Source organism: Engystomops pustulosus, chromosome 1 (genome assembly GCF_040894005.1).
Source record: "Engystomops pustulosus chromosome 1, aEngPut4.maternal, whole genome shotgun sequence".
Lineage (NCBI taxonomy): Eukaryota > Metazoa > Chordata > Amphibia > Anura > Leptodactylidae > Engystomops > Engystomops pustulosus.
The window spans coordinates 239,458,643-239,477,707 of NC_092411.1; the positions used below are offsets into that span (position 1 = coordinate 239,458,643).

General features: G+C 39.9%; 1 protein-coding gene across 2 annotated transcripts in view; it reads left to right on the top strand.

The window, feature by feature from the left end:
• TUSC3 (tumor suppressor candidate 3) overlaps positions 1–19,065 on the top strand; it is a 171,638-nt gene that overhangs the window by 59,010 nt on the left and 93,563 nt on the right. The window contains exon 2 of one of the 2 annotated variants that reach the window (XM_072122124.1): positions 10,890–11,059. In XM_072122124.1, coding sequence (XP_071978225.1) covers positions 10,890–11,059 — 170 coding nt within the window. Of the gene's footprint in view, positions 1–10,889; positions 11,060–18,578; positions 18,658–19,065 lie in introns of those variants that run through there. The other variant, XM_072122132.1, reaches the window with a different exon arrangement.

Genomic DNA, 19,065 nt, shown 5'->3' on the forward strand with positions numbered 1-19,065 from the left:
TGCACCCGGGTACAAATAGTACAAAATCAATTTGTACCAATCCAACAGAATAAATTAATTATTGCACCTCCACTAAACCAAAAGTTCTGTCTAAAGGGCTCTGTAACAACAAACAATGCAACACTACACTAGGTACCCATGTAACAATACACAAAATGCACAATGCAACACTACACTTAGTACCATACACAAAATAAAAGTGGATTCAAAAATTCATATCAAACTCACATATAACACTATAGTGAAACCTGTATGTAGATAATCATAATAACAAGTATGGCAGTTTCCATTGGTTGAATACCTGTGGAATGCGTCTAGATGTCTCCTTGACCAGTCAAAAGAAGTCTGAAGGTTTGTCTTTTGTTCTCTCTTCCACCCTGCCCTTTTGATTTCACATATGGAAGGATTGGTGTTGCTCTGGAGTATTGGTACAGAGTCCTCTACACTGATGTTGTAGCTGGAGTGTACACCGGCTGGCGGCAACAGCTCCGTGTATAATCCAAATGAAAAAGTCTGGTGACATCACCTTTCTACGGAAAGCCACACCGGTCAAACTTCCTTTACATTTTGAAGGCTCTTCTGCCTTCTTCGTCAGGTTTCACTATAGTGTCATGTGAGTTTGATACAGATCGTTGAACCCACTTTCATTTTGTGTATGGTACTTAGTGTAGTGTTGCATTTTTTGTAGGCCGTACTTTTGGTTTAGCGCAGGTGCAATACTTAGTTTACATAATGATGACATTATTTTGCGCTTGGTCCCTTTCAACTGCTGATCTATTGCAGGAGCCACAATGCTTCTGTAGGAGAAAAATGAAGGTTGCAGACTATGGAAATGTCATCGAGATTTTATGCTGCATAGAGTTCAGTGTTATTACACTACACATTAGTTTGTCAGGGAAAAAAAAACAAGAGAATGTTAAAGATTAATTAAGAAGGTTTATGTTAATTCATGCTAAATATATTTTCAAGGTCTGTCTCTAATTTAGCATCTCCCTGCAATAACTTCAGCTTGTCTGGGCGAATGCGAGATAAACGCAAAATTAATTATGCTGTAATGAGCTTATCTTTCTGTCATTTGTAATAGCAGATATTAGGAATAAGGTCATGTGTTGTGCTGGAGTAAATCCTCTTTAATGTTGTTTTATTTGCTCGCTGCCTTTTGATGAATGTTTGTGTAAATAGAATGGCGCCGCTTAGAGATTTCATCATAAAAGGGCCGGTTAAACAATAAAACTTGTGCGTATGCTGCAAAGTTGTGTTATGTACTCGCCAAACGATAGGTTGATTTACAGTTATATAAATATTCTATATTTTAAGACTAAAGTGTGATGGTGCATACTGATTTACGTATCTGCGAGCTGTACATATTCCCTATAAATAGTTGTTGGCGGTTGTTATGCTGCTTTAGGCATTTAAGTTATTAAAGGGACTCTACCACCTTCCCAAGCATTATAAACTGTTAGCATCGTAAGGTATAGAATTGCACAAAGTTGTAACAAATTCCTCTATCCCTTAACCTAGTTAGAAGAAATTCCCATTTTAATCTGTATGCAAATTTCAGCCTGGACTACTACTCTCTCCAACAGATAAGCAGGAGATTTATCTTCTGAGAAGCTTCGGCCAGCAAAGGAAAAGGAAGGAAGTGATTTAGGCAGGAATAGTAGTCCCTCGTGTGCTGTGGACATGCCCTGGGTACACCATGTGCCCCATTTATATACAGATTAAACTTGGAATATCTTGCAAATTACAAAATTGACAGAAATAAAGCTTTGATGGGAAAACAGTGTATTTCTCTAGAACATACTGCCAGCAGATTACAAGGCTTGGTGGAGGAGGTAGACTGCCTTTATAGAAAACATTATAAACAGGGGGCACTTACTCATAGTTCTTATATTATTTATCCATAACCTCCTTCCTTTGCTAATAAACGTTTTACATTATGCTAATGAGCTAGTACGGGTATGCTGTAGCTACACAGGATGTTTCATTCTGATGTAGCAATTCCTTCTTCCACTGGGTATTCACTGCTGCTGAGAGTTCTGAGATAGATTTTTACGGTAGTTTCCTTTAACAATATGCAATACTAATCTTTATACTTTAATAGTATGGGAATCTTCAGGTGAGTGGACACCTAATGAATTGGGTAGGGGGTGTGATTTCATTTTATTTGATTCATGGAATCATTCTTTTATTTTTATAGGAAGTTATAGTAAACCCTCAGTATTTGCATACCAATAAGACCATGGCATTGGAAAGGTTTGTGGATAATTGTATAAAATCTCAAATTTATATTATGGTGCCTATTTTTAAATTGTCCATCTTGTCTGATATTCTTCTACTGGGCTGAGAGGTATTTGAGGGTTAAAACCAAAGGTGGTTTTATTCATCTGTCTCAGTTAGCGTATTAGTCAGGTACAAAGCCTCCTTATGTAATTGGTTACATCTTCCTGTGTATACTCTATCTGCCTATTTCCTGACTAACTTTTGCATTTCTGATTTTGTACTGCATTGCCTTCTTGTTGTGACTTTGGTATGAACTTTGATTATTCTTTGGTTAACGATTTTTGTTTTGGCATACTTTCCTGGTTTTGCCTGGGCTTGCTCACACCTGTCAGAAATGTTGCCTAGTTGGGGCTGTCATCAAGTAGGCTGCACAGTTGAGGAGGATTATTATCATGGCTCACTGAACTCTACAGTATTACACTTGCTGTTTTACCATGTCACTTCCTGTTTCTCTGGCTGTTTTTTTATATGATAATAATCTTTATTTTTATACCGTCATTGTATTCAAATCATAAGGGACAAAGGGGACTTAGGGGTGACACAAGAGGTATAAGGACTTGTATAATGGATACAGAATAAAATAATTTAATAAATAAAAATGCTGCTGCTTGAAACAACCATCTTAGAAACAAAGTCCAAGGTGAAAGTGACTGCAGAGAATCCTGGAGCTTAATATTTATCTGGTGTTTGCCAGATAAAAGAAGGGAGGAGGACACAGGATGGATTAATAAAGAGAGAGTTGACATTGCAGTTAGCAAGTGTGATAAGCTGCCGAAGGAGATGGGTTTTAAGAGCACAATTTTAACTTTGTCGGTTGGGTATTAGTCTGATAGTCCGGGGAAGAGAATTCCAGAGAATTGTTTCAGCTTGGGAGAAATCCGTAAGACATGCCTGAGTGGTCTGAATTAAGGTAGAGATTGATATAACATCACTGGCAGATCAAAACACACAGGATGGAAGATAGACTGAGATGAGAGAAGAGAGGTGGGGAGATGCAGCATTATGCAGAGCTTTCTGGATGAGGGTTATTATTTTAAACTGTACAGGCGGTCCCCTACTTAAGGACACCCGACTTAGAGACGACCCATAGTTAAAGACAGACCCCTCTGCCCACTGTGACCTCTGGTGAAGCTCTCTGGATGCTTTACTATGCTCCCAGACTGCAATGACCAGCTGTAAGGTGTCTGTAATGAAGCTTTATTAATAATCCTTGGTCCAATTACAGCAAAAAATTTTGAAACTTCAATTGTCACTGGGGCAAAAAAATTTTTTTGTCAGGATCTACCATTATAAAATATACAGTTTTTACTTACATACAAATTCAACTTAAGAACAAACCTACAGACCCTATCTTGTATGTAACCCGGGGACTGCCTGTATTTGGAGATGGGCAATTGTCAAATTAGTACCCAGCAACCAATATGCCAATTATATATTCTACCCTGCTGTATTGTGAAGTATAGTAGTATGTATTGACATTGATCTCCATCTACAAGTCCTGTTTATGTTCTAAAATGTTCTATTATGTTCTAAAATGCTATATTTGCAGTGCCTTATACTCTATTTGCATGATGCATTTGTGTTGAGGAAAAAAGCTAGACCTTATCCCCAAGTTATTGCACTCACATACACACTTACATAATACCTACACAGTCCTCCATTGTTTCGAAACCTTGAGTGATCATTGTGATATTGGTTTCTGGAGAGCATAGACCTGGAGGTAAGTCATTGATACAACACTAAAGTAACAGTATTAGAAAGTAGTGCTACAACTAGTAGTAAAATAATATACAAAAGCCACCTGTCCAAAGAGTAAATAGCATAAGGGGGTAAGTAGTTCTGTAACATATAAGTGTAGCTTTACCATTTGTTAATAAAGTCAGAAGATGCTGATAGACTTGTTTAGTAGTAAGATTGCTGATAATGTGATATAGTAACAGAGCCTGAATATGCTGACTGTACCAAGTGTTATCAGCATCTGTCTACAGTCTGTCGTGAAATGTACACACACTGGAAATACATTTGTAACACTAACTATCCGCCATTTAACATATTCACTCGAGTGCTGAGCTATTCCACAATATGTTCCCTAATCAATGTTGACTGCATTTGCCAGCATCAGCAAATGACAGCTTAGCAGTGACTAATCTAAAGTGACATTTAGCCTCCCAGAGATTTACAGTAAATTGAGAATTGTTTTTATTACTGAAGTTAAAATTAACAATTGTACAATTTCCCTTCAGTATGTTTTCTGTGCGGAAGAAAATATTTAGGATATTTGGAAAACAGCTTCCTTCAGACAACCTGCTCTAGATCAGCGGTGCAGAAATTTTTCAGTGATGTTAAAATGCTGCAGTTTATTCAACAGAAGTCAGATGTGGAGTTTTTTTGTAATTATTGTAATTACAGATTGAGTGACATGTATTCAACCATTACTACAATGATCTACCCATAGGGGGGAAAAAGGGCTGAAATACCTATTTATTTTGAACAATGAGATCTGGATTACTGTAAAAGAGGAAAGGCTTGGCAACAAAACATCAATTGCCTAACATGATGTTTTTGTAGTCAGAGTTTCTTCAGTTTTTATTTTAAAGTTTTTAACCCATATATCTGCAAAAAAAAAAGGTTTGAACGACATACTGATCCACCCAAAAAGGAAAGCAAATGATGTCCGTAGCTTGTCTGTACCACTTTGGAGTTGCACATGATTGTGTTACCTAGCAATTGATCTTCAAATCTGAACGACACATGGATGACCGCTGTGTGACTTCCTCAAACACAGGCAAGAATAGAACCCGCTCTGAATTTTGCAGTACCGGCAGACGGCTCTTACATATGGCAGTGCAAGCCACAACCATGAGTGGGAGTTTTATCAGTGCGGCAGCTACGGCCAGCAAAACTATGCCAGGTCTGACTTGGCATAGTTTTGTGAAAAAACCTGTGAACGAACTTCGCAGAATTTTTTAAGGAGTGCAGGAACACCCTCTGCCTGCCAACTCAACCTGCAAATATTGCAATTATGTCTGTGCTTCTATGCCAGAAGCTGGCATAGAAGTGCTGAAAAATCTCCCCCACAATGTTTGTTTATATGAGGGCTAAAGTACATAGGATAGGTTGAAAGAAATCAGATTTCTTGATTTGCACTTTTTTTATGTTTTACAAAAAGACACATTTCTAGTCTGACACTTTTCCCTTTTTCATCTATAGAAAATACAAATTAGGCAGGCACTTATGCAATTTGGACACTAAACCACCTACAGGACCAGAGGTTTAGTCTCCCAAATCAACCTGTACTACTTCTCTCCATGCCCAAGTACAACAAACATCACGTATACTCACCTTGGTTCAGAGCTCTTGGTGTCTGCAGGGTGCACTCTTCATGAGCCACAGATAGGATACAAGTTCAATGAGGTCAGGCAAGCTGACTTAGTAATAAGTCAGCTTCATTGAATCACCTCGCAGATGCAGAGAGCAGAAGTGATGAGTCCGATGCTCCTTTTAAGGGTACATTCACACGTCCGCAATGGGGGCTGTGATCTCGTTGCATTATTTGCGACCAGATCACGACCCCCATAGATTGCAATATGCATCACCGCACCCATATGTAGAGCGGCCGCTCTGTCTGTGGAGGGGTGAGGAGAGCTAACCCCTACCTCTTCCTCCTCCCGGCCCTGTGCCCTCCTGGAATCTGGACAGGGGCAAGGCCGTGTGAATTGAAAGACTCATCCCTAGGTAGTTCTCTTTTTATTTACAGTGGCCACATAAAGAAATGTAATAGGCGATTTAGAACACTAAAGTAAAGCTGCACAAGGACTTGTACAGTAGTTGATTTTGTGTTCCAAAGGAACTTAAAAAACAGGCACATTCAGGGAAAACCTGTTTTATATGGTACAATTTGTCCTCCATTTACTCATAATATTCTTTGATTAACATGTTATAGGTGACATCTTGGTAACCAGCAGAGCTACAAAAAGCATGTGTCCATGACCATGGACAATTGATTTCTACAGAGACTGTGCAATAGATCATTCTTCCTGTGGGGGCGCTACTTTACATGTGCTACTGGATCAGTAACATCCATGTTATTTAAATACTATTCTATTAAATAGAAAGTGGAAAATAGGTTTTATAACCTGCCTAAAATTGTGATATCCTCTGATATCCTCATGAAGAGTGTTAAAATCCACTGTGATGGGCCAGGCATAGAATAAAATGTAGAATTCCTTTTTATTAAAGAACACAGTCCCATCATCTCTAATGTTAAATGAATGTTTCACAGGCCATACTCAACAAACATCATTAAAGTAATGTTTTTCTGTCCTGGTGTGAAAAGGCTTAATTTTTCATTAAAAGCGCACTTCACAACGTTATAAATACCCTTAAAATGGTGAAGAAATTTAAATTTAAAACAAGTGCGTAGCCTAAGCCCAAGTGATTCGGGAATGACCAGCTAGTGGTGAGGAATACAAACTTTCCATTATCCTGCAAGGCTGCAGAACATAATTAACAGGTTAGCAGCTCAGCTCCCAGAGAGATGAGGGCCTCATTTCATTCTAGGCCGATATATATTTCCTGCTCCTTTTATTTTTCTCTGGAGCCATATTACACAGCTCAGCAGTGACCTTCCATCTGTCATATGTGCTTTTTTTCCCGATTTTCCTGCTACCAAATCATGGTATAAATCATACCAAATCTCCTCCAAGGGTCTAAAGACCACAATGATAACTTATTAATCAGGGTATTTTGTCTGATAGAGATGCCATATTATAGTGTACTGGACGTGTTTTGATATGGAAGGACGAAACCCATTGCATAGCTTTCCAATATGATTTATCTATTCACGTTTTCACAAAGAAATCTAATAATCATATTCATAGACTGTCTATAGATTCATCATGTGCCAGTCCGACACTTGGAACATGCTGTCATTTGTACCTCGGGATATTAGCATGTAACCGTTACAAAGGAAAACTGCAGGTGATTCCAGGGCACAAATAACTAAAGTAATTGAAATATCTGCTTTTATTCAGTCGTAGATTTTTAAGAGTCTAATACATTATTATTCAACAAAGTCAAGATGGCTGACATCATTTTCCTTGTCGGTTAAATCCCATCACCAATTTATCACAGAAATGGAAATTCTATTATTATTGGGGCAGAATTTGTACCAATCAGGTTTTGTTTTTAGGGAGTTCCTTTGTTAGCTGGACTTATATGCAGAATAAAGTTATGATGATGCATATAAAAAGGAAAGTTCAAAGCGGGACAGATGGATCTATCTACCTAGAGTCAGGACAGGATATTTGATAAATATGAAATAAATTCTATAAATAATATAGTGCAGAAGAAACTAAGTTACCTATATAATAATTATGTCTACCTATTATTATTGTAGCATCCGTGCCAGCGTCATCCTCTGTCCATGGGATGCGGTTGAGGAGATGCAGATGTTATCCATGCATGTCATTTCGCTGCTGTGTGTGAACGTGGTTGCTGTTTCTATTGAGTTAATTGCACCACACTGACTACCTTACAGCTCTGCTTTGGTCCAGCAATAGTTAAACTAATGTGACGGACAGAGCTCTGCTCAAATCATGAAGGGTAGAGGCCCTCTGACTTCACATAAATATGCTCACATTCACTGTGGTGCTTGTTAAAGGGGGTTTCCCACGAACATAGGTTAGGCCCTATTCACAGGACTTCTTGCTGATTGGTGGGGGTCTCAGTGATGAGACCCCCACAGATCACAAAAGCGAAGGGTCTGATGGGGTTCCATGTTCCTCCGTGGGACCCTTTGTCCCTCTGTCTGAGAAATAGAGCAGACAGCCGCACATGACTACTCACCAATCTTTGTCAGCTCCATAGAGATTAATTGAGCAGAATGGTCATGCGCGACCGTCTGCTACATTACTCTGATGGAGGGGTCCGACGGAGGTATGTGGGACCCCATCAGACCCCTTGTTTTCGTAATCTGTGGGGGTCTCATCACTGAGACCCCCACAGATCAGAAACTTAGGCCCTATCCTGTAATAGGGCCTGACTTATGTTCGTGGGAAAACCCCTTTAAGGGAGCGTCCACACATTAGTTTTTAGATGCTGTTTTTGAAGAGAAAAGCAGGTGTGGATCATAACGGGTGAGAACATATAATTGAGAGAAGATGCTCCTTCTCGTTTCTCACGCCACTTCTGGTTTGGACTTCAAAAACGGCATCTAAAAAAACTAATTGTGTGGTCACACCCTCAAGTTTATCCTGACACGTTCTATGGGTCAAGACTAACTAGGTCCAATCCCTGGTATTGAAGTGGTTAGCTTCTCTTATGTCCTATTACTTTAACAATTGTTCTGGGACAAACTTGGAAAAGTAGCTAAATCCAACAAGTTCTGAAAAAACAACAAATTTATATATACATCAAAATTTTATTTCTACTTTCAGTGTTTGTTTTGTCTTTGAGGTTTACATTTCTGATGGATCATCATTTTATGGTAAAACTGTCAATGTAACTTCACCAGCTAATTGACACTTTTTATTTTCATCAAATTTGTATCCCTACAAAAATTAACAGTAAACAAATGGTATCAAAAAAGCTTCATTCTCCTGGAGCTCTGACTAATTAGTGTTCAGTAGCCGAAATCAGTTTGCTTCCTGCTGCTCCGCTCCATGTGATGCTGCACATTTAACGTGTTACCCTGTTGCTTTTTGTCTTGTAAACAAGCTGGAGTGATTGACTTGAATAGTTTTTAAGATTTGTGTTGAGATGAAATTACAGGAAATTCACTGGGACTCTTCGGAATATTCACTCCATCTGCTGAAGAAACTCTAAAGTTTTGTAAGAAGAGCAAAAGGAGAAATTAGAGATGGAACATGGAGCGTCAATCCGGTTGCTCTGCATGTCTCTAATCAGGGCTGTTTGTACAATGTGATAAAATAAGAGAGGGAGAATCAAGAAGACATTTTTTCCATTATTGACAATCTTTATAAAACCTCAGAATATCTTAGTGATCACAAGATAAGAAAAAAGAACAACAGGAGAGGATGGCGCCTTGTGTATTATTGACGGGGACACGGAAGAGAAAACCAGGAAGATATTTTAACTGCTCACGTGGTATCCACTTGACACAAAGCACATCAAGCCCACTCTGGGGTACGGTGTCCTGAAGTACTGGAGAGGTTTCTCCTTCAGGGTAGAAAGTGTTAAATCTCTAGGTTTATTTGAAAGCAGCTTCCAAAGCTCAAACAACCAGGTATCCACTAGGGGTCTGGTAATGACCAAAAAGCAGTAGGATAAAAAAACCATCTCCCACGGGGCGCTATAAACCTGTCAATTCGGAGTATCTTCACCAGAATAGCTGAATAACTGATTCAACTCCGTCATAGAAAACACATCAAGTTTATTATTACTAGTGTATAATGATGGTAAAAGGCATATCCATCAATCAATAAAAGCTATAAAACATAAATATATATATGAATAGAAAAAAATCCAATTACAAGGTAACGCGTTTTGGAAGTCTTCCCTTCATCAGACCAATTCATAATGTCTTTTGTTCTATGAATTGGTCTGACCAAGGGAAGACTCCCGAAACGCGTTACCTTGTAATAGGATTTTTTCTATTCATATATATATTTATGTTTTATAGCTTTTATAGCTTTTATTGATTGATGGATATGCCTTTTACTATCATTTATACACTAGTAATAATAAACTTGATGTGTTTTTCCATACTTCAGAGTGTGGAGCTGTGTAAGGCATCATTCGGGATGTGTGACATTTTCATTGATGCCATTTTGCAAGCTGTCCGATGATTACGTTGTACCCCGCCACAGTGTTTGATAGCGTTAGCGGAGGTTTCCGGTAACGCTATCACTATAACACTGCGGCGTTTGATCAAGCACTAGGAGCTGCTTACTTTAGTAAGCAGCTCCTAGTGCCGAAAATTTAGGTGACAGGTCCTCTTTAAGTAGGGGACCGCCTGTACTGAGATTGTTTTAGAATGCTGACAAAGGCATTTTTAAAATCAGCATAGAATCTGTCAGCAGCTAAAAATTACATTCCTGGTAACAGGTTCTCCTTAAATTGGGAACTGGGCACGGTTTTCAGGATTTATTGTGCACCTGTATGACCTATCATGTGGATAAGAGACAAAGGTCAGATCACAGCTCTGATTATTAGTATTCAAAGTGATAGAAAAAAAAATGTTTTTTTGTTTTTTTTTGTGATAATTTTTTTTTCCGATTCCTGCTGTCTACTTTCTGTATCCATTTCATCAGTTTCTGCTTGCTGTCAGTCCATATGAACCTTCATGCTTTTGTGATGGACACGTAGGTGCTCAGCTTATTACCAGTTCAGATACTGCAAGGAATAAGCCATGTTCCTTGTGGCCCTCGGCATGACCAGGACAGGAGAAGTAAATGCTGACGGTTCCTATTGAATGAAAGAAAGGAGCGAGTATAACTTTCCATTATACAGGAAATAACCTCTATTGAAATACATCTTTAAATCCAACTAACTTTTTTCAGAGCTTGATAAGGATTTGTGAATTTTGTATTACTAAGTAACCTGCAGTGCAACTATTTGCTATAATTTTTTTTCTATTTTTTTAGAACCTCTTAAGTGAAAAAGTGGAACAGATGATGGAATGGAGCTCCCGGCGATCTGTCATCCGTATGAATGGTGACAAGTTCAGAAGATTTGTGAAGGCACCACCACGTAATTATTCTGTTATTGTGATGTTCACTGCCCTTCAGCCTCAGAGGCAATGCTCTGTGTGTAGGTGAGTAGATGGCTATAATCCTGCTTGATGCTGAATATTTGAGGATTTTTTTTGCTTGTATTTGACATAGAATTCTATGGTTATGAAAAGTTATCAATATTCCCTAAAAGCTTAACCTATGTCAATAGCCTGTTTTGAACCACGTTTTTTCACCATCAAAATCAATATTAGCAATTTCAGGGCTTGTTTTCTGTGGGTTGAGTTAATTTTTTAAGGCACCAGTTTGAGGTAATGTACATGTTTAATTATAAAACAAAAGTAACCTGCAAAATCCTATGCAAATGAGCTGAAGGCACTCATTTATTGCCTTAAAAAACTGTTTTATAGGCGGGAGGGGGGAATCTCTTACCTAGAAACATGCTTTTGGTGTTATACTAACCTTTTAATGCTGAGGCCCTTTTTTGTTTTTGGGTTTCCATTTTTTACTCCCCACCTTCAAAAATCTATAACTTTTTTTATTTTTAAATTTAAAGAGCTGTATGAGGGCTTGTTTTCTGCGTAACAAAGTGCACTTCATAGTGACGGTATTTAATATTCTATGCCATGTACTGGGAAGCATGAAAAAATTCCACATGCTGTGAAAATGGTGGAAAAAAACGCAAAATGCATTTGCACCGTATTCTTGTGGGCTTGAGTTTTATGGCTTTCACTGTTCGCCAGAAATGACATGTTTACTTCATTTTTTTGGGTCAGTGCGATCATGGGGATACCAAATTTGTGTAGGTTTTATAATGTTTTCATACATTTTACCAAAAAAATCTTCATTTTGACGTCTTCTGGTGTTAATAACATTTTCATACATTGGTGTACAGAGCTGTGGGTGGCTTTATTTTTTGCAACTTTTGATAATCTCACACATTATTTAAATGCAGCTATACCGGCTACATTTATATGCAATATACAGCGAACGCCCATCTTGTATGGAGAGGGCTCAGCCCGTTAGCCCACGCCATACATCTGCAGCTGGCATGTGACATAGAAGTCACATGTCAGTAAGTGGTTAAAGGGACTCTGTCACTAGACTTTATCCCATTAAACTACTAGACCTCTCCGGTAAAGTATAAAATGTCTGTTCTAGAAATCCCTTTTTATGTGAAATCTCACATATTTACCTAAACAAAGAAGAGTCATGTTTTACCTGATTTGTAAAGCAGAATATAATGACAGTATATAAACATACCGTATTTTTCGGACTATAAGGCGCACAAAAAATCCTTTGATTTTCTCAGAAATCAAAGGTGCGCCTTATAGTCCAGTGCGCCTTATATATGAACCATACTTACAGGCAACAGCTGCCTTGGACTATGCACAGGTCTGCAACCTGCTGGTCAGTCATCCTTATAATCCGGTGCGCCTTATATATGAACCCAGACGTTTTAGCAGACATTTATAATCCGGTGCGCCTTATAGTACAAAAAAAAGGTAAATTTATTATTAATATTATTATACGTCAAGTTTAATGGTTGCAGGGGTAGTGTCACTTCAGACTCCTCTATCTTTGGTTCTCTGGTATCAAGAACTGGATCTATATATGCAGCTAACATATTGATTGGGGGACATGTATAAAACTTTTGGCTTGCCTTTTTCTAAAATTTTTAAGACTTTTCATGGTGTTTGTGCTCATTTGCAACTTTTTTTTGCGCCCAAAACTATCTCCTTTCAAAGTTCGCCATTGTCTAGTTTTCTGTACACATTGTTATTTACATAACTGTCTGTGATACAGACAGTTTAAAAGGCAAGAATTGGATTATTATCAGCAGGTTATATTAACAGCTGTGATCTGAAATGTGATCTGAAAGAAGAGCCTCTATAATCGAGCCATCTGAGGTAAAATATGACTCTTCTCTGCTCATTTTCAGAGATTTTTTTTTACAGGTAAATGGGTGTGATTTCACATAAAAGAGGAAATTCTAGGGGGCAATAGTTTAATGTGGTAAAATCTGGTGAAAGGTCCTCGTTTAATATGCAGTTTTATTTGTATATATGTATGTATATATATATATATATATATATATATATATGATTTTCTCATATCCCCATACAGGGAATGAGAATGTAAGAGAACAAAAAGAGAGAAAATGAGAAATATAGTAAATGAGGAAAAGATATAGATAAATACATAAGAATGATAGGAGTTTTTTATTATTGAGTCAGCCAATGGATATCATTTGTGCCATGCTTACAGTGATAGTTTATCGCTTACAGTGTTTACGGAAAGTATTTAGAATACCTTTGTTTCAGTGCAGCCAAAAAAACTTCTTTTTTTTTTACTTTTTAATGTATACTCTTGAGAGATAGAAAAACAAATGTAGATATTTTTGCTAATTTATCAAACAAGAAAAATTGAAATATCACATGGGGGCAGATTTACTTACCCGGTGCTGCGCTGAAGTTCCCTGGAACGCACTGGAATACACCGAGCCGGGCTGAGTGAAGGTAAGTGCAAGCCCCGCAACACATTTCTTGTTTTAAATGCGGCGGTTTTTCCGAATCCGTCAGGTTTTCGTTCGGCCATGCCCCCCGATTTCCATCGTGTGCATGTCGGCGCCGATGCGCCACAATCCGATCGCATGCGCCAAAATCCTGGGGCAATTCAGGGGAAATCGTAAATATTCGGGTAACACGTCGGGAAAACGCGAATCGGGCCCTTAGTAAATGACCCCCATGGTCTTAAGTTTTCAGACCTTTTGCTTTGACACTCATATTTAACTCTTGTGCTGTCCATTTCCTTCTTGAGATGGTTCTACTCCTTCTTTGGAGTCCAGCTGTGAGATGCATAATTGAGATGCGAAAAACTTCCACTAAGTCTACCTTCACTTTTTGGCAGAGTGCGCTGTCAGAAGCCTCTCCTCAGTGCAAGAGATATGAAAGCTGTATGCGTACAAAAAAAAAAAGAGGACTCCCAGACTATGAGAAATAAGATTCTCTGTGCTGATGAAAAGAAGATTGAACTTTTTGGGGTTAATTCTAAGCGGTTTGTGTGGAGAAAACCAGGAACTGCTCATCACCTGCCATATACAATCTCAACATGGTGGTGGCAGCATCATGCTATCGGGGTGCTTTACAGACAGGACGACAGGTGGCAATTAAAGAAAAGATGAATGCGGCCAAGTACAGAGATATCCTGGATGAAAACCTCTTCCAGAGTGCACTGGACCTCAAACTGGGCTGAAGGTTCACCTTCCAACAAGACAATGACCCTAAGCACACAGCTAAAATAACAAAGCAGTGGCTTCAGAACAATTCTATGACCATTCCTGACTGGCCCAGCCAGATCGCTGACATAAACCCAATTGAGCATCTCTGCAGAGGCTTGAAAATGGCCTCCACCAACGTTCACCATCCACCCTGAGGGAACTGAAGAGGATCTACAAGGAAGAATGGCAGAGGGTCCCTGAATCCTGGTGTGAAAAACTTCTTGCATTGTTTTTTTTTCTTGTTTAATGAATTAGCAAAAATATCTTCATATCAGTTTTTTTTCTGCCAGGATGGGGTGCAGAGTGAACATCAATGAGCAAATAAAGAAGTTTTTTTTTGATCTTACCAATTGGCTGCAATGAAACAAAGAGTGAAAGTTTTAATGGGGGTGTGAATATTTTCTGCACCCACTGCACATCTGTGTTCAATAAGGATAATGTCCTGTATACTGCAGTAGGTAGGTCTTCTAAAAATGAATGGAGTAGGGGTGACCCTTCTTGAGACTCTGGGTCCACTATTCTTGTCCCCAGCGGTGATATCCATTGTGATCATCTACTCATCCCCTATCATGTAGATAGGGATTGATGTTGTCTATTTTGTACATATTGCACTGGCACGTAGCTTTAGTTGTGTAATGAATGTATCCTAAGAGATAAGTGACATCTTGTTGCTGTCCTGCAATGGTAATTTTGCCTCCCAGAAGATCTGCATTCCAGAAAACTGAATACATGTACCAGGAGTATCGTAGAGGATTAGAAATAAACATATTCTGCACAAAAACAGCCAAACCTGCAGTGAAATGGTATCCTATAAAAACACATACACTCCCAGCACCTGCTCCAAACCACAGCAAAGCGATATAGTTAGTGACGGGCAACAGGTTTCTGAATTGATTCCCTTTCTGTGTCTTCCAGCCGCTGGCAGAACCTGGCACCATGGGATGACAAGATGCCAGTATGTTTGAGGCCGAGGTAGCAGGTGTCATGGATTAAGCTGGTACCTGCTATAATTGTATGCGCTGCTTTTCAGTTTAGCAGTCTAGACCGTCAGATTATGCCACGGATGTAGAATAATTCTGTCTCTTGTTTTCCAGTCTGTAGACAGGTCTCGTATCGGATGAGAACGCCTGCCGAGAGCGCTGCCATAGAAATCACTCGCACATTGCAGGGGCTGTGCTGTACAGGGAGCTGAAAACTCATTTTGCATTGTAAATAGAACAGCACCCTATGTATTCCATCATTTTCAGTAACACTTTGCCATATTTAAAGAAAATCTGTCATCGAAATCCGTCATGATAAACTCAAGACACTTACACATAGATCCAGGCAGTGTGACTGTGGTAATCTTCTCATACCTCCTTCCTTCTATAGTTAAAGGACACCTGTCATCAGGTCTGTGTCACTTGTCCTGTCACTACTACCTGTTGGAGCAGCTCACAAGGATCCCATCCCAGCCTTTATCTAGTTATTTCATACATTATTCATTGTAAAATCATCTATTTTTATCATGTAAATGAGGCTGGTCACATGGTCAGAGGCAGTGATGTCACCCCTGTTCCCCCTCCCCTCTCCTCCCCCTGCTCATGTCTGTGTGTAATGTATAGTAAAGCATGGCTAGTGTGTGCTGCATCTGCTGACATGCTGCATCCTCCTAATATACAGGTGAGAGACACAGACATCAGCTACACATAAATCTGACATGTTCTGCTGTAACATGGCTGCATCCTGGAGCTGCTGTATCTCTCCTATACACACACACACATGCACACACAGGCTGCAGGGGGCGTGGCCACCAGCACCAGGAAGCACATCATTATACAGCCTCACATCATTATACAGGCTGTCAGTCATGCACTGGGGGTGTGGCTGTGCCTCCCACTCATGAATAACGTGGACAGCTTGAATATGCTAATGCTTCATTGGACATTTCACAGGTCATTTGCATACAGCTTTAGGACCTCATTGCTTAAGTTTACAGGCATGTAGAGGGACAATGAAGGGATAGAGGCAATGCTCTCTAATGGCAGTTTATGAAAATATATTTAGTTTAGGGGGGTTATTTTGCATGACGGGTTCTCTTTAACCTTTAAAATTATGCTATGACCTGAAAAGTTCCTGGGGCTGTTACAAGAGCCCTTCCATGCAGCAGGCTCACAGCTGTTACACTTCCGCTCCCACTTTGTGCTGAAAGGTAATTTGCTGTAGTGAGATTACATTAGGCAGAGAAAGAGGGAAGTAGTGAGAGAGTAAAGGGTTGACAGTCTGTGAGGCTGCAGCATCGAGGGGTCTGGGTAATGTGCCATTCTGGCTAATTAGCATAATGATAAAAGTTGATTTTAGAAGGAATGAGGCCATGGATAAAAAGTGATTATATTACCACAGTCACAGTGCCTGGATCTATGAATAAGTGTCCCTGGTTTATCATGCATGACTTTGATGGTAGATTTCCTTTTAGTCATGGTACTTTTCTTTGTTTGCTATGTCAAATCTAATCAGGCTTTTTTTCAGTTTTTGGAACCTTTTTCTATTTTACTTGGTGACAACCAGGTAAGAAAATGAACACGATTAGAACAGTCATTAAATTGGACCTGTTACTCTGAAAAAAGCACTAAAGTAAGCAGCTCCTAGCACTACAACATTATTATCAGTGTTACGCTGCTAGGGTTATCGGAACCTTCCAATAAAGCTAGCAGACACTGCAGCGCCGTACTCTCAGGACCGAGATTACAGCAGTCCGGCGTATTCATGAGGGGGCGGTCAGGGGAGGCGGCCTATGGCGTGGGAGGGGCTGTCCGGGGTTGAAGCAGCCCCTCGAACCTCCCCTTAATGAATACACCAGACCACTGTGAGATCAGTCCGGCGTTCCAAGGGTATGGCGCTGCAATGTCTGCTAGCTTTATCGGAGGGTTTAACACTGCTAAAATTGTGGTAGTGCAAGGAGCTGCTTACTCTAGTAAGCAGGTCCTACAGCCTTTTTTTTAGGGTGTCAGGTCCTCTTTAAAATGCATCTTTTGTGAGGTTCAGTAATCCCCCTCTTCCAAATTTTTCCTTTTATCTCCAGATTTAGTGTGAAAGATTTTTAAGCTATAATTTGGGGTGAAAAAGGCAACATACCAGAAATCTTCAATCATACCAAAGAATTGGCTGTAGAAAGAGGATATTTTAACCTATTCATAACTGGCCTCCCAATGTCACATACCCCATGCAGATACCATATGTATAGATGTCATGACAGTGGCTCACTTCAGAAAGCTGTATCTTTTGAACTCTGGCATCGGTCCTGATGTCTTTTTAAAATCCCATCTTCACTGTATTTCTAGATGCCAAAGAACCAGAGATATCCACTGTTACAGTTGCAGTGAAAAATTAGATGTTTAAAATGAGTTCCCCATTCCCGACTAGGGAACATATCAGTGGATATCTCCAATTCTGTGACACCTGGAAATACAGTCCTGGTGTGGATTTAAAAGGAAGATTCTCCTCCTAATAGAACAAGAGTCATTAAAGGTGCCAGAATTCAGGCGATATAGCCATTTGAAGTTTGTGCCTTCAGCCTGTCAGCTGAAGGCAGAATGGAGAAGGAACTGCAGGGAGACAGAGCTAAGAGTTTGCAGAAGTACCTGCACCCTCTACATATGTAGCTGAACATGGATAAGGATGACAGATTGATACTATAAATAAATGGTTTGTCCATAATATAAATATTCTTTTTGTATATCGCTGGGCTGGGGGACTTTAAAAATAATATGGAGCATGTACTCCCTCTCTTTCTGCTCTTGTTAAGCCGAGGTGCCCAGGTGCCCAGGGCTGTATGAATATTATTGCCCCTACAAGCCAGGAATTACTTCCTACATATGGTACTAGAATCAAGCTTGGGGAATGGAGGATGTGTCCCTTCTGCCTGCTTTCATTCTGCAGTTTTAGGACCTTTGGAGGGCTTTTAAAGGTCCTGAAATGCCTATTATGTACATGTGTAATGAGAGCAGGAACAGATGTACTCATTTCATGAGTGAAGGTTTCTCTGAGTATAAAATTTAGTGGGTGTTTTGGGTGGTCTTGGGGCCCCGTGCAACCGCCCAAAGCGCCTATATTATAATCCACTACTGGTGGTGCTGCCTTTCACAGTTTTGTCAGCTTAAGGGTACTTCACACGAACGTAATGGGGAAGCGGTTGACGTCTATGGGACCTGGTTACGGTCATGTCCTATATTTCGCTGTGTTATGGCGCTGGCTCTATGAAGAGGGGAGGGGCGAGCAACGCTCATCCCTCTTCCTCTCCAGCTTGCTGCCGTATGTAGCCCGGCCTACGTTCATGTGATAAACCCTAAAACTAATGCTGTAGCAGGTGTGAGACTGTGTCCCGGACATGTGGCACTGTGGCTTAATGGAACTGGAAGAGAGGTGAGTATATGTTCTTTATTATATTTGAAACACCCCTACCTCTCTTCTCTCCTCCTTTAATCAGTGGTTTACCTCACTGTTACATTCACACATATGGTTAGGGAATTGTATGCACGGCTGCAAGCCACATGCGGCACTGCACCGCTCCGTACACAGGAAAAAGATGGGACAAGTCCTATCTTTCCCTGTATGCCCGGCCCGTACGCCGTACGTGCATCTCTATGGAGAGGGGAAGGGTCGTCCTCCTCCTTTCCAGCACGGCGGACGTATGCCCACCTGGCCGTAACCAGGCGGGCATACACTCGTCTGAATGCAGCTTTAGTGATAGATCCTCTTTGGTTTATTGTACAATACTGCTGGCAACACAATGCTAAATCATGAGTATAAAAATGTGCTACCTAAAGAGGT